Here is a 13,860-nt window from a genome sequence, read left to right on the forward strand (position 1 = left end):
TCCTCATGGAGGTCCAGTCATTGGTGGTGAAGTGCTGCTGGTCACTACTCTCACTCACCTGGATGTTCTGGAGATGAAATTCTGCAATTGCCTGCTGCGGCTCACACACCCTTTCCAGCATATGTAAAGCCGAATTCACCTAGTTGGTACTCACCTGAAGCGGTGGGTGGGCAGGTCTGCATTGCAGATGGGCGAGCACCAGGGTGTGAACACCACAATTTTGTTTTTGATTGAAAAGCAAATTATACTGAGACTCTGTCTTTAAGATACTTCTGGATGATGCAGTAATGCTGACAGTACCTGCACTATAGCAGTGAATGATCCTCAGGGTGCCTTTACAAGGCCAATTATTTTCACCTGTCTCTAATATCAGGAGCCTCCTGTCTCTACCTATGTCCCCTGAGAAGGATAATTGCTGTTGAGGAGCCTGACTGACCCTATGACGAGCAGCAACCTCCTGTGTGTAATGGCTTCTGGACACGGGACCCTGCTCTTATACTGCAGAGTCACATGTCCAGCCCGGCCAATCACAGGCATGCCTACAGAGGACAGGCCTATGGTTGCTAAGGGGCTGGAAGCTGCTTGATTGGCTGCTCAGTAGTCAATCAAGCAGTTTGGCGCTTTTTCCAGACACAATCCCAAAGTCTGAACAGTGGCATCAGTGGTGCCAAACCCACCAAATTCGGTATAGACCAGAACATCACTACTCCTGAATCATCTCCATCTGTAGAGACTAATGATGACCCCAAGACCAATGGATCCCAGAAAAGCCTATGAGCCATCTCCAGATACAGGGACCAGGGATGACCCTAGGATCATGATCTTTTTGAGGGTCTTCCGCACAATAACATCCATTGATGGCCATCACAACATCCAACACAATCTGAGCAGCAGTTTAATGGACCAGGAGGCTTAGGATGAACAGCGGTGGAGAATCGACTAGGAGTGGGGTCAGCTATTCTCACCTTTGGAGGTGCGCTGGGCTCCATCTCAAACTTGTCCGGGAACATTCTAGAAAGAGCCAGGTGCCGGCCGTGCATGTAGAACTGTGGAGGAGAAAACAGAGAGAGGGGATTGTCAAACACAGACCTCACCAAGAGGAAAGCCCAGAGAAGAAGGAGAAGAACCTGACCATAACCCTACACAGACCCCACCAGGAGGGAAGGTATACCACCCAGAGGAAAGCCCAGAGAACGAGGAGAAGAACCGGACCATAATCCTACACTGACCCCACCAGGAGGGAAGTTATACCACACAGAGGAAAGCCCAGAGAAGAAGAAGGAAAAGAACCGGACCATAACCCTACACAGACCCCACCAGGCAGGAAGAAATACCACACAGAGGAAAGCCCAGAGAAGAAGGAGGAGAAACTGACCATAACCCTACACAGACCCCACCAGGCGGGAAGTTATACCACACAGAGGAAAGCCCAGAGAAGAAGGAGGAGAAACTGACCATAACCCTACACAGACCCCACCAGGAGGGAAGTTATACCACACAGAAGAAGTAGGAGAACCTGACCATAACCCTACACAGACCCCACCAGGAGGGAAGTTATACCACCCAGAAGAAGGAGGAGAACCTGACCATAACCCTACACAGACCCCACCAGGAGGGAAGTTATACCACCCAGAAGAAAGCCCAGAGAAGAAGGAGAACCTGACCATAACCCTACACAGACCCCACCAGGAGGGAAGTTATACCACCCAGAAGAAGTAGGAGAACCTGACCATAACCCTACACAGACCCCACCAGGAGGGAAGTTATACCACACAGAGGAAAGCCCAGAGAAGAAGGAGAAGAACCGGACCATAACCCTACACAGACCCCACCAGGAGGGAAGTTATACCACCCAGAAGAAAGCCCAGAGAAGAAGGAGAACCTGACCATAACCCCACACAGACCCCAGCAGGAGGGAAGTTATACCACCCAGAAGAAAGCCCAGAGAAGAAGGAGGAGAACCTGACCATAACCCTACACAGACCCCACCAGGAGGGAAGTTATACCACCCAGAAGAAAGCCCAGAGAAGAAGGAGGAGAACCTGACCATAACCCTACACAGACCCCACCAGGAGGGAAGTTATACCACACAGAAGAAAGCCCAGAGAAGAAGGAGCAGAACCGGACCATAACCCTACACAGACCTCACCAGGAGGGAAGTTATACCACACAGAAGAAGGAGAAGAACCTGACCATAACCCTACACAGACCCCACCAGGCAGGAAGTTATAGAACACAGAAGAAAGCCCAGAGAAGAAGGAGGAGAACCTGACCATAACCCTACAAAGACCCCACCAGGAGGGAAGTTATACCACCCAGAAGAAAGCCCAGGGAAGAACCCGACCATAACCCTACACAGACCCCACCAGGAGGGAAGTTCTACCACACAGAAGAAAGCACAGAGAAGAAGGAGGAGAACCTGATCATAACCCTACACAGACCCCACCAGGAGGGAAGTTATACCACCCAGAAGAAAGCCCAGAGAAGAACCCGACCATAACCCTACACAGACCCCACCAGGAGGGAAGTTCTACCACACAGAAGAAAGCACAGAGAAGAAGGAGGAGAACCTGACCATAACTCTACACAGACCCCACCAGGCGGGAAGTTATACCACACAGAAGAAGGAGGAGAACCTGACCATAACCCTACACAGACCCCACCAGAAGGGAAGTTATACCACACAGAAGAAAGCCCAGAGAAGAAGAAGAACCGGACCATAACCCTACACAGACCCCACCAGGAGGGAAGTTATACCACACAGAAGAAAGCCCAGAGAAGAAGGAGAAGAACCTGAGCATAACCCTACACAGACCCCACCAGGAGGGAAGTTATACCACACAGAAGAAAGCCCAGAGAAGAAGAAGAAGAACCGGACCATAACCCTACACAGACCCCACCAGGAGGGAAGTTATACCACACAGAAGAAAGCCCAGAGAAGAAGGAGGAGAACCTGACCATAACCCTACACAGACCCCACCAGGAGGGAAGTTATACCACCCAGAGGAAAGCCCAGAGAAGAAGGAGAACCTGACCATAACCCCACACAGACCCCACCAGGAGGGAAGTTATACCACACAGAGGAAAGCCCAGAGAAGAACCTGACCATAACCCTACTCAGACCCCACCAGGAGGGAAGTTATACCACACAGAAGAAGGAGAAGAACCTGACCATAACCCTACACAGACTACACCAGGAGGGAAGTTATACCACACAGAGGAAAGCCCAGAGAAGAAGGAGGAGAACCTGACCATAACCCTACACAGACCCCACCAGGAGGGAAGTTATACCACACAGAAGAAGGAGAAGAACCTGACCATAACCCTACACAGACTACACCAGGAGGGAAGTTATACCACACAGAGGAAAGCCCAGAGAAGAAGAAGTAGGAGAACCTGACCATAACCCTACACAGACCCCACCAGGAGGGAAGTTATACCACCCAGAAGAAAGCCCAGAGAAGAAGGAGGAGAACCTGACCATAACCCTACACAGACCCCACCAGGAGGGAAGTTATACCACACAGAAGAAAGCCCAGAGAAGAAGGAGAAGAACCTGACCATAACCCTACACAGACCCTACCAGGCGGGAAGTTATACCACACAGAAGAAAGCCCAGAGAAGAAGGAGAAGAACCTGAGCATAACCCTACACCAGTGGTGGCGAACCTATGGCACTGGTGCCAGAGATGGCACTCGGAGACCTCTCTGTGGGCACATGGGCTGTCGCCCAGGCACAGAGTTTGCCAGACATGGCATCTTCCTGCAGTCTCAGGCAGTCCAAGTAGTGCCCTGCTATTGTAAAATGACCCATCCTGTGCTGCTTGGTCCTGTCCAAAGAGTGAAAAGGTGTCGGATTGGAGCTCAAAGATTCTGGTAGCAATAAGTTTGTTACTGCCTAAATTGCTGTGCTGGCACTTTGGAAAAGCTAATGGTTTTTGGGTCTCATTTTGGGTACTTGATCTCTAAAAGGTTCGCCATCACTGCCCTACACAGACCCCACCAGAAGGGAAGCTATACCACACAGAAGAAAGCCCAGAGAAGGAGAAGAACCGGACCATAACCCTACACAGACCCTACCAGGAGGGAAGTTATACCACACAGAGGAAAGCCCAGAGAAGAAGAAGAACCGGACCATAACCCTACACAGACCCCACCAGGAGGGAAGTTATACCACACAGAAGAAAGCCCAGAGAAGAAGGAGCAGAACCTGACCATAACCCTACACAGACCCCACCAGGAGGGAAGTTATACCACACAGAAGAAAGCCCAGAGAAGAAGGAGCAGAACCGGACCATAACCCTACACAGACCCCACCAGGAGGGAAGTTATACCACCCAGAAGAAAGCCCAGAGAAGAAGGAGGAGAACCTGACCATAACCCTACACAGACCCCACCAGGAGGGAAGTTATACCACCCAGAAGAAAGCCCAGAGAAGAACCGGACCATAACCCTACACAGACCCCACCAGGAGGGAAGTTATACCACCCAGAAAAAAGCCCAGAGAAGAAGAAGAAAAACCTGACCATAACCGTACACAGACCCCACCAGGAGGGAAGTTCTACCACCCAGAAGAAAGCCCAGAGATGAACCTGACCATAACCCTACACAGACCCCACCAGGCGGGAAGTTATAGCACCCAGAAAAAAGCCCAGAGAAGAAGAAGAAAAACCTGACCATAACCGTACACAGACCCCACCAGGAGGGAAGTTCTACCACCCAGAAGAAAGCCCAGAGATGAACCTGACCATAACCCTACACAGACCCCACCAGGAGGGAAGTTCTACCACACAGAAGAAAGCCCAGAGAAGAACCGGACCATAACCCTACACAGACCCCACCAGGAGGGAAGTTATACCACCCAGAAGAAAGCCCAGAGAAGAAGGAGAAGAACCTGACCATAACCCTACACAGACCCCACCAGGAGGGAAGTTATACCACCCAGAAGAAAGCCCAGAGAAGAAGGAGAAGAACCTGACCATAACCCTACACAGACTCCACCAGGAGGGAAGTTATACCACACAGAGGAAAGCCCAGAGAAGAAGGAGGAGAACCTGACCATAACCCTACACAGACCCCACCAGGAGGGAAGTTATACCACACAGAGGAAAGCCCAGAGAAGAAGGAGGAGAACCTGACCATAACCCTACACAGACCCCACCAGGCGGGAAGTTATACCACACAGAAGAAGGAGAAGAACCGGACCATAACCCTACACAGACCCCACCAGGAGGTAAGTTATACCACCCAGAAGAAGGAGGAGAACCTGACCATAACCCTACACAGACCCGACCAGACGGGAAGTTATACCACCCAGAAGAAAGCCCAGAGAAGGAGAAGAACCTGACCATAACCCTACACAGCCCCCACCAAGAGGGAAGTTATACCACCCAGAAGAAAGCCCAGAGAAGAAGGAGAACCTGACCATAACCCTACACAGACCCCACCAGGCGGGAAGTTATACCACCCAGAAGAAGGAGAAGAACCTGACCATAACCCTTCACAGACCCCACCAGGAGGGAAGTTATACCACACAGAGGAAAGCCCAGAGAAGGAGGAGAACCTGACCATAACCCTACACAGACCCCACCAGGAGGGAAGTTATACCACCCAGAAGAAAGCCCAGAGAAGGAGGAGAACCTGACCATAACCCCACACAGACCCCACCAGGAGGGAAGTTATACCACACAGAGGAAAGCCCAGAGAAGAAGGAGGAGAACCTGACCATAACCCTACACAGACCCCACCAGGCGGGAAGTTATACCACCCAGAAGAAAGCCCAGGGAAAAAAGGAGGAGAACCGGACCATAACCCTACACAGACCCCACCAGGGGGGAAGTTATACCACCCAGAAGAAGGAGGAGAACCTGACCATAACCCTACACAGACCCCACCAGGAAGGAAGTTCTGCCACACAGAAGAAAGCCCAGAGAAGAAGAAGAACCTGACCATAACCCTACACAGACCCCACCAGACGGGAAGTTATACCACACAGAAGAAAGCCCAGAGAAGGAGAAGAACCTGACCATAACCCTACACAGACCATACCAGGAGGGAAGTTATACCACACAGAAGAAGGAGAAGAACCTGACCATAACCCTACACAGACCCCACCAGGAGGGAAGTTATACCACCCAGAAGAAAGCCCAGAGAAGAAGGAGAGCCTGACCATAACCCTACACAGATCCCACCAGGCGGGAAGTTATACCACCCAGAATAAAGCCCAGAGAAGAAGGAGAAGAACCTGATCATAACCCTACACAGCCCCCACCAGGAGGGAAGTTATACCACCCAGAAGAAAGCCCAAAAAAGAAGGAGAACCTGACCATAACCCTACACAGACCCCACCAGGCAGGACGTTATACTACACAGAAGTAAGCCCAGAGAAGAAGGAGGAGAACCTGACCATAACCCTACACAGACCCCACCAGGAGGGAAGTTATACCACCCAGAAGAAAGCCCAGAGAAGAAGGAGGAGAACCTGACCATAACCCTACACAGACCCCACCAGGCGGGAAGTTACACCGCACAGAAGAAAGCCCAGAGAAGAAGGAGGAGAACTTGACCATAACCCTACACAGACCCCACCAGGCAGGAAGTTATACCACCCAGAGGAAAGCCCAGAGAAGAAGGAGGAGAACCTGACCATAACCCTACACAGAACCCACCAGGAGGGAAGCTATACCACATAGAAGAAAGCCCAGAGAAGAAGGAGAACCTGACCATAACCCTACACAGACCCCACCAGGAGGGAAGCTATACCACATAGAAGAAAGCCCAGAGAAGAAGAAGAACCGGACCATAACCCCACACAGACCCCACCAGGCGGGAAGTTAAACCACCCAGAAGAAATCCTAGAGAAGAAGGAGAAGAACCTGACCATAACCCTACACAGACCCCACCAGGAGGGAAGTTATACCACACAGAAGAAGGAGAAGAAACGGACCATAACCCCACACAGACCCCACCAGGCAGGAAGTTAAACCACCCAGAAGAAATCCTAGAGAAGGAGGAGAACCTGACCATAACCCTACACAGACCCCACCAGGAGGGAAGTTATACCACACAGAAGAAAGCCCAGAGAAGAAGGAGGAGAACCTGACCATAACCCTACACAGACCCCACCAGGAGGGAAGTTATACCACACAGAGGAAAGCCCAGAGAAGAAGGAGGAGAACCGGACCATAACCCTACACAGACCCCACCAGGAGGGAAGTTATACCACCCAGAAGAAAGCCCAGAGAAGAAGGAGGAGAACCTGACCATAACCCTACACAGACCCCACCAGGAGGGAAGTTATACCACACAGAGGAAGGTCCAGAGAAGAAGGAGGAGAACCTGACCATAACCCTACACAGACCCCACCAGGAGGGAAGTTATACCACCCAGAAGAAAGCCCAGAGAAGAAGGAGGAGCACCTGACCATAACCCTACACAGACCCCACCAGGAGGGAAGTTATACCACACAGAGGAAAGCCCAGAGAAGAACCTGACCATAACCCTACACAGACCCCACCAGGAGGGAAGTTATACCACACAGAAGAAAGCCCAGAGAAGAAGAAGGAGAACCTGACCATAACCCTACACAGGCCCCACCAGGCGGGAAGTTATACCACACAGAGGAAAGCCCAGAGAAGAAGGAGGAGAACCTGACCATAACCCTACACAGACCCCACCAGGAGGGAAGTTATACCACACAGAGGAAAGCCCAGAGAAGGAGGAGAACCGGACCATAAACCTACACAGGCCCCACCAGGCGGGAAGTTATACCACACAGAAGAAGGAGAAGAACCGGACCATAACCCTACACAGACCCCACCAGGAAGGAAGTTCTGCCACACAGAAGAAAGCCCAGAGAAGAAGGAGAACCTGACCATAACCCTACACAGACCCCACCAGACGGGAAGTTATACCACACAGAAGAAAGCCCAGAGAAGGAGAAGAACCTGACCATAACCCTACACAGACCATACCAGGAGGGAAGTTATACCACACGGAAGAAGGAGAAGAACCTGACCATAACCCTACACAGACCCCACCAGACGGGAAGTTATACCACCCAGAAGAAAGCCCAGAGAAGGAGAAGAACCTGACCATAACCCTACACAGCCCCCACCAGGAGGGAAGTTATACCACCCAGAAGAAAGCCCAGAGAAGAAGGAGAGCCTGACCATAACCCTACACAGATCCCACCAGGCGGGAAGTTATACCACCCAGAATAAAGCCCAGAGAAGAAGGAGAAGAACCTGATCATAACCCTACACAGCCCCCACCAGGAGGGAAGTTATACCACCCAGAAGAAAGCCCAAAAAAGAAGGAGAACCTGACCATAACCCTACACAGACCCCACCAGGCAGGACGTTATACTACACAGAAGTAAGCCCAGAGAAGAAGGAGGAGAACCTGACCATAACCCTACACAGACCCCACCAGGCGGGAAGTTACACCGCACAGAAGAAAGCCCATAGAAGAAGGAGGAGAACTCGACCATAACCCTACACAGACCCCACCAGGCAGGAAGTTATACCACCCAGAGGAAAGCCCAGAGAAGAAGGAGGAGAACCTGACCATAACCCTACACAGAACCCACCAGGAGGGAAGCTATACCACATAGAAGAAAGCCCAGAGAAGAAGAAGAACCGGACCATATCCCCACACAGACCCCACCAGGCGGGAAGTTAAACCACCCAGAAGAAATCCTAGAGAAGAAGGAGAAGAACCTGACCATAACCCTACACAGACCCCACCAGGAGGGAAGTTATACCACACAGAAGAAGGAGAAGAAACGGACCATAACCCCACACAGACCCCACCAGGCAGGAAGTTAAACCACCCAGAAGAAATCCTAGAGAAGAAGGAGGAGAACCTGACCATAACCCTACACAGACCCCACCAGGAGGGAAGTTATACCACACAGAAGAAAGCCCAGAGAAGAAGGAGGAGAACCTGACCATAACCCTACACAGACCCCACCAGGAGGGAAGTTATACCACACAGAGGAAAGCCCAGAGAAGAAGGAGGAGAACCGGACCATAACCCTACACAGACCCCACCAGGAGGGAAGTTATACCACCCAGAAGAAAGCCCAGAGAAGAAGGAGGAGAACCTGACCATAACCCTACACAGACCCCACCAGGAGGGAAGTTATACCACACAGAGGAAGGTCCAGAGAAGAAGGAGGAGAACCTGACCATAACCCTACACAGACCCCACCAGGAGGGAAGTTATACCACCCAGAAGAAAGCCCAGAGAAGAAGGAGGAGCACCTGACCATAACCCTACACAGACCCCACCAGGAGGGAAGTTATACCACACAGAGGAAAGCCCAGAGAAGAACCTGACCATAACCCTACACAGACCCCACCAGGAGGGAAGTTATACCACACAGAAGAAAGCCCAGAGAAGAAGAAGGAGAACCTGACCATAACCCTACACAGGCCCCACCAGGCGGGAAGTTATACCACACAGAGGAAAGCCCAGAGAAGAAGGAGGAGAACCTGACCATAACCCTACACAGACCCCACCAGGAGGGAAGTTATACCACACAGAGGAAAGCCCAGAGAAGGAGGAGAACCGGACCATAAACCTACACAGGCCCCACCAGGCGGGAAGTTATACCACACAGAAGAAGGAGAAGAACCGGACCATAACCCTACACAGACCCCACCAGGAGGGAAGTTATACCACACAGAAGAAAGCCCAGAGAAGAAGAAGGAGAACCTGACCATAACCCTACACAGGCCCCACCAGGCGGGAAGTTATACCACACAGAGGAAAGCCCAGAGAAGAAGGAGGAGAACCTGACCATAACCCTACACAGACCCCACCAGGAGGGAAGTTATACCACACAGAGGAAAGCCCAGAGAAGGAGGAGAACCGGACCATAAACCTACACAGGCCCCACCAGGCGGGAAGTTATACCACACAGAAGAAGGAGAAGAACCGGACCATAACCCTACACAGACCCCACCAGGAGGGAAGTTATACCACACAGAGGAAAGCCCAGAGAAGAACCTGACCATAACCCTACACAGACCCCACCAGGAGGGAAGTTATACCACCCAGAAGAAAGCCCAGAGCAGAAGGAGGAGAACCTGACCATAACCCTACACAGACCCCACCAGGAGGGAAGTTATACCACCCAGAAGAAAGCCCAGAGAAGAAGAAGGAGAACCTGACCATAACCCTACACAGACCCCACCAGGAGGAAAGTTATACCACCCAGAAGAAAGCCCAGAGCAGAAGGAGGAGAACCTGACCATAACCCTACACAGACCCCACCAGGAGGGAAGTTATACCACCCAGAAGAAAGCCCAGAGAAGAAGGAGAAGAACCTGACCATAACCCTACACAGACCCCACCAGGAGGGAAGTTATACCACCCAGAAGAAGGAGAAGAACCTGACCATAACCCTACACAGACCCCACCAGGAGGGAAGTTATACCACACAGAAGAAAGCCAAGAGAAGAAGAAGAACCTGACCATAACCCTACACAGACCCCACCAGGAGGGAAGTTATACCACACAGAAGAAAGCCAAGAGAAGAAGGAGAAGAACCTGACCATAACCCTTCACAGACCCCACCAGGAGGGAAGTTATACCACACAGAAGAAAGCCAAGAGAAGAAGGAGAAGAACCTGACCATAACCCTACACAGACCCCACCAGGAGGGAAGTTATACCACCCAGAAGAAAGCCCAGAGAAGAAGAAGGAGAACCTGACCATAACCCTACACAGACCCCACCAGGAGGGAAGTTATACCACCCAGAAGAAAGCCCAGAGAAGAACCCGACCATAACCCTACACAGACCCCACCAGGAGGGAAGTTATACCACCCAGAAGAAAGCCCAGAGAAGAAGGAGAAGAACCTGACCATAACCCTACACAGACCCCACCAGGAGGGAAGTTATACCACCCAGAAGAAGGAGAAGAACCTGACCATAACCCTACACAGACCCCACCAGGAGGGAAGTTATACCACACAGAAGAAAGCCAAGAGAAGAAGAAGAACCTGACCATAACCCTACACAGACCCCACCAGGAGGGAAGTTATACCACACAGAAGAAAGCCAAGAGAAGAAGGAGAAGAACCTGACCATAACCCTTCACAGACCCCACCAGGAGGGAAGTTATACCACACAGAAGAAAGCCAAGAGAAGAAGGAGAAGAACCTGACCATAACCCTACACAGACCCCACCAGGAGGGAAGTTATACCACCCAGAAGAAAGCCCAGAGAAGAAGAAGGAGAACCTGACCATAACCCTACACAGACCCCACCAGGAGGGAAGTTATACCACCCAGAAGAAAGCCCAGAGAAGAACCCAACCATAACCCTACACAGACCCCACCAGGAGGGAAGTTATACCACACAGAAGAAAGCCAAGAGAAGAAGGAGAAGAACCTGACCATAACCCTTCACAGACCCCACCAGGAGGGAAGTTATACCACACAGAAGAAAGCCAAGAGAAGAAGGAGAAGAACCTGACCATAACCCTACACAGACCCCACCAGGAGGGAAGTTATACCACCCAGAAGAAAGCCCAGAGAAGAAGAAGGAGAACCTGACCATAACCCTACACAGACCCCACCAGGAGGGAAGTTATACCACCCAGAAGAAAGCCCAGAGAAGAACCCAACCATAACCCTACACAGACCCCACCAGGAGGGAAGTTATACCACCCAGAAGAAAGCCCAGAGAAGAACCCGACCATAACCCTACACAGACCCCACCAGGAGGGAAGTTATACCACACAGAAGAAAGCCCAGAGAAGAAGAAGGAGAACCGTACCATAACCCTACACAGACCCCACCAGGAGGGAAGTTATACCACCCAGAAGAAAGCCCAGAGAAGAAGAAGGAGAACCTGACCATAACCCTACACAGACCCCACCAGGAGGGAAGTTATACCACCCAGAAGAAAGCCCAGAGAAGAACCCGACCATAACCCTACACAGACCCCACCAGGAGGGAAGTTATACCACCCAGAAGAAAGCCCAGAGAAGAAGAAGAACCTGACCATAACCCTACACAGACCCCACCAGGAGGGAAGTTATACCACCCAGAAGAATGCCCAGAGAAGAACGAGAAGAACCTGACCATAACCCTACACAGACCCCACCAGGAGGGAAGTTATACCACCCAGAAGAAAGCCCAGAGAAGAAGGAGAAGAACCTGACCATAACCCTACACAGACCCCACCAGGCGGAAAGTTATACCACCCAGAAGAAAGCCCAGAGAAGAAGAAGAACCTGACCATAACCCTACACAGACCCCACCAGGAGGGAAGTTATACCACCCAGAAGAATGCCCAGAGAAGAACGAGAAGAACCTGACCATAACCCTACACAGACCCCACCAGGAGGGAAGTTATACCACCCAGAAGAAAGCCCAGAGAAGAACCTGTCCATAACCCTACACAGACCCCACCAGGAGGGAAGTTATACCACACAGAAGAAAGCCAAGAGAAGAAGAAGAACCTGACCATAACCCTACACAGACCCCACCAGGAGGGAAGTTATACCACACAGAAGAAATCCAAGAGAAGAAGGAGAAGAACCTGACCATAACCCTTCACAGACCCCACCAGGAGGGAAGTTATACCACACAGAAGAAAGCCAAGAGAAGAAGGAGAAGAACCTGCCATAACCCTACACAGACCCCACCAGGAGGGAAGTTATACCACCCAGAAGAAAGCCCAGAGAAGAAGAAGGAGAACCTGACCATAACCCTACACAGGCCCCACCAGGCGGGAAGTTATACCACCCAGAAGAAAGCCCAGAGAAGGAGAAGAACCTGACCATAACCCTACACAGCCCCCACCAGGAGGGAAGTTATACCACCCAGAAGAAAGCCCAGAGAAGAAGGAGAGCCTGACCATAACCCTACTTAGACCCCACCAGGAGGGAAGTTATACCACCCAGAAGAAAGCCCAGAGAAGAAGGAGAAGAATCTGATCATAACCCTACACAGCCCCCACCAGGAGGGAAGTTATACCACCCAGAAGAAAGCCCAGAGAAGAAGGAGAACCTGACCATAACCCCACACAGACCCCACCAGGCAGGACGTTATACTACACAGAAGAAAGCCCAGAGAAGAAGGAGGAGAACCTGACCATAACCCTACACAGACCCCACCAGGAGGGAAGTTATACCACCCAGAAGAAAGCCCAGAGAAGAAGGAGGAGAACCTGACCATAACCCTACAAAGACCCCACCAGGAGGGAAGTTAAACCACACAGAAGAAGGAGGAGAACCTGACCATAACCCTACACAGACCCCACCAGGCGGGAAGTTACACCGCACAGAAGAAAGCCCAGAGAAGAAGGAGGAGAACCTGACCATAACCCTACACAGACCCCACCAGGCGGGAAGTTATACCACCCAGAGGAAAGCCCAGAGAAGAAGGAGGAGAACCTGACCATAACCCTACACAGACCCCACCAGGAGGGAAGCTATACCACATAGTAGAAAGCCCAGAGAAGAAGGAGAACCTGACCATAACCCTACACAGACCCCACCACGAGGGAAGCTATACCACATAGAAGAAAGCCCAGAGAAGAAGAAGAACCGGACCATAACCCCACACAGACCCCACCAGGCGGGAAGTTAAACCACCCAGAAGAAATCCTAGAGAATAAGGAGAAGAACCTGACCATAACCCTACACAGACCCCACCAGGCGGGAAGTTATACCACACAGAAGAAGGAGAAGAAACGGACCATAACCCCACACAGACCCCACCAGGAGGGAAGTTATACCACACAGAAGAAAGCCCAGAGAAGAAGGAGAAGAACCTGACCATAACCCTACACAGACCCCACCAGGAGGGAAGTTATACCACACAGAAGAAAGCCCAGAGAAG

General features: G+C 51.4%; 1 protein-coding gene across 1 annotated transcript in view; it reads right to left on the reverse strand.

Moving 5' to 3' along the window:
* LOC140125886 (glycogen [starch] synthase, liver-like) overlaps nt 1–13,860 on the reverse strand; it is a 92,956-nt gene that overhangs the window by 6,765 nt on the left and 72,331 nt on the right. Inside the window, exon 15 of the mRNA XM_072144771.1 lies at nt 966–1,046. Within this exon, the coding sequence (XP_072000872.1) occupies nt 966–1,046 (81 nt within the window). The remainder of the gene's footprint in view (nt 1–965; nt 1,047–13,860) is intronic.

Source organism: Engystomops pustulosus, chromosome 4, assembly GCF_040894005.1.
Source record: "Engystomops pustulosus chromosome 4, aEngPut4.maternal, whole genome shotgun sequence".
NCBI lineage: Eukaryota > Metazoa > Chordata > Amphibia > Anura > Leptodactylidae > Engystomops > Engystomops pustulosus.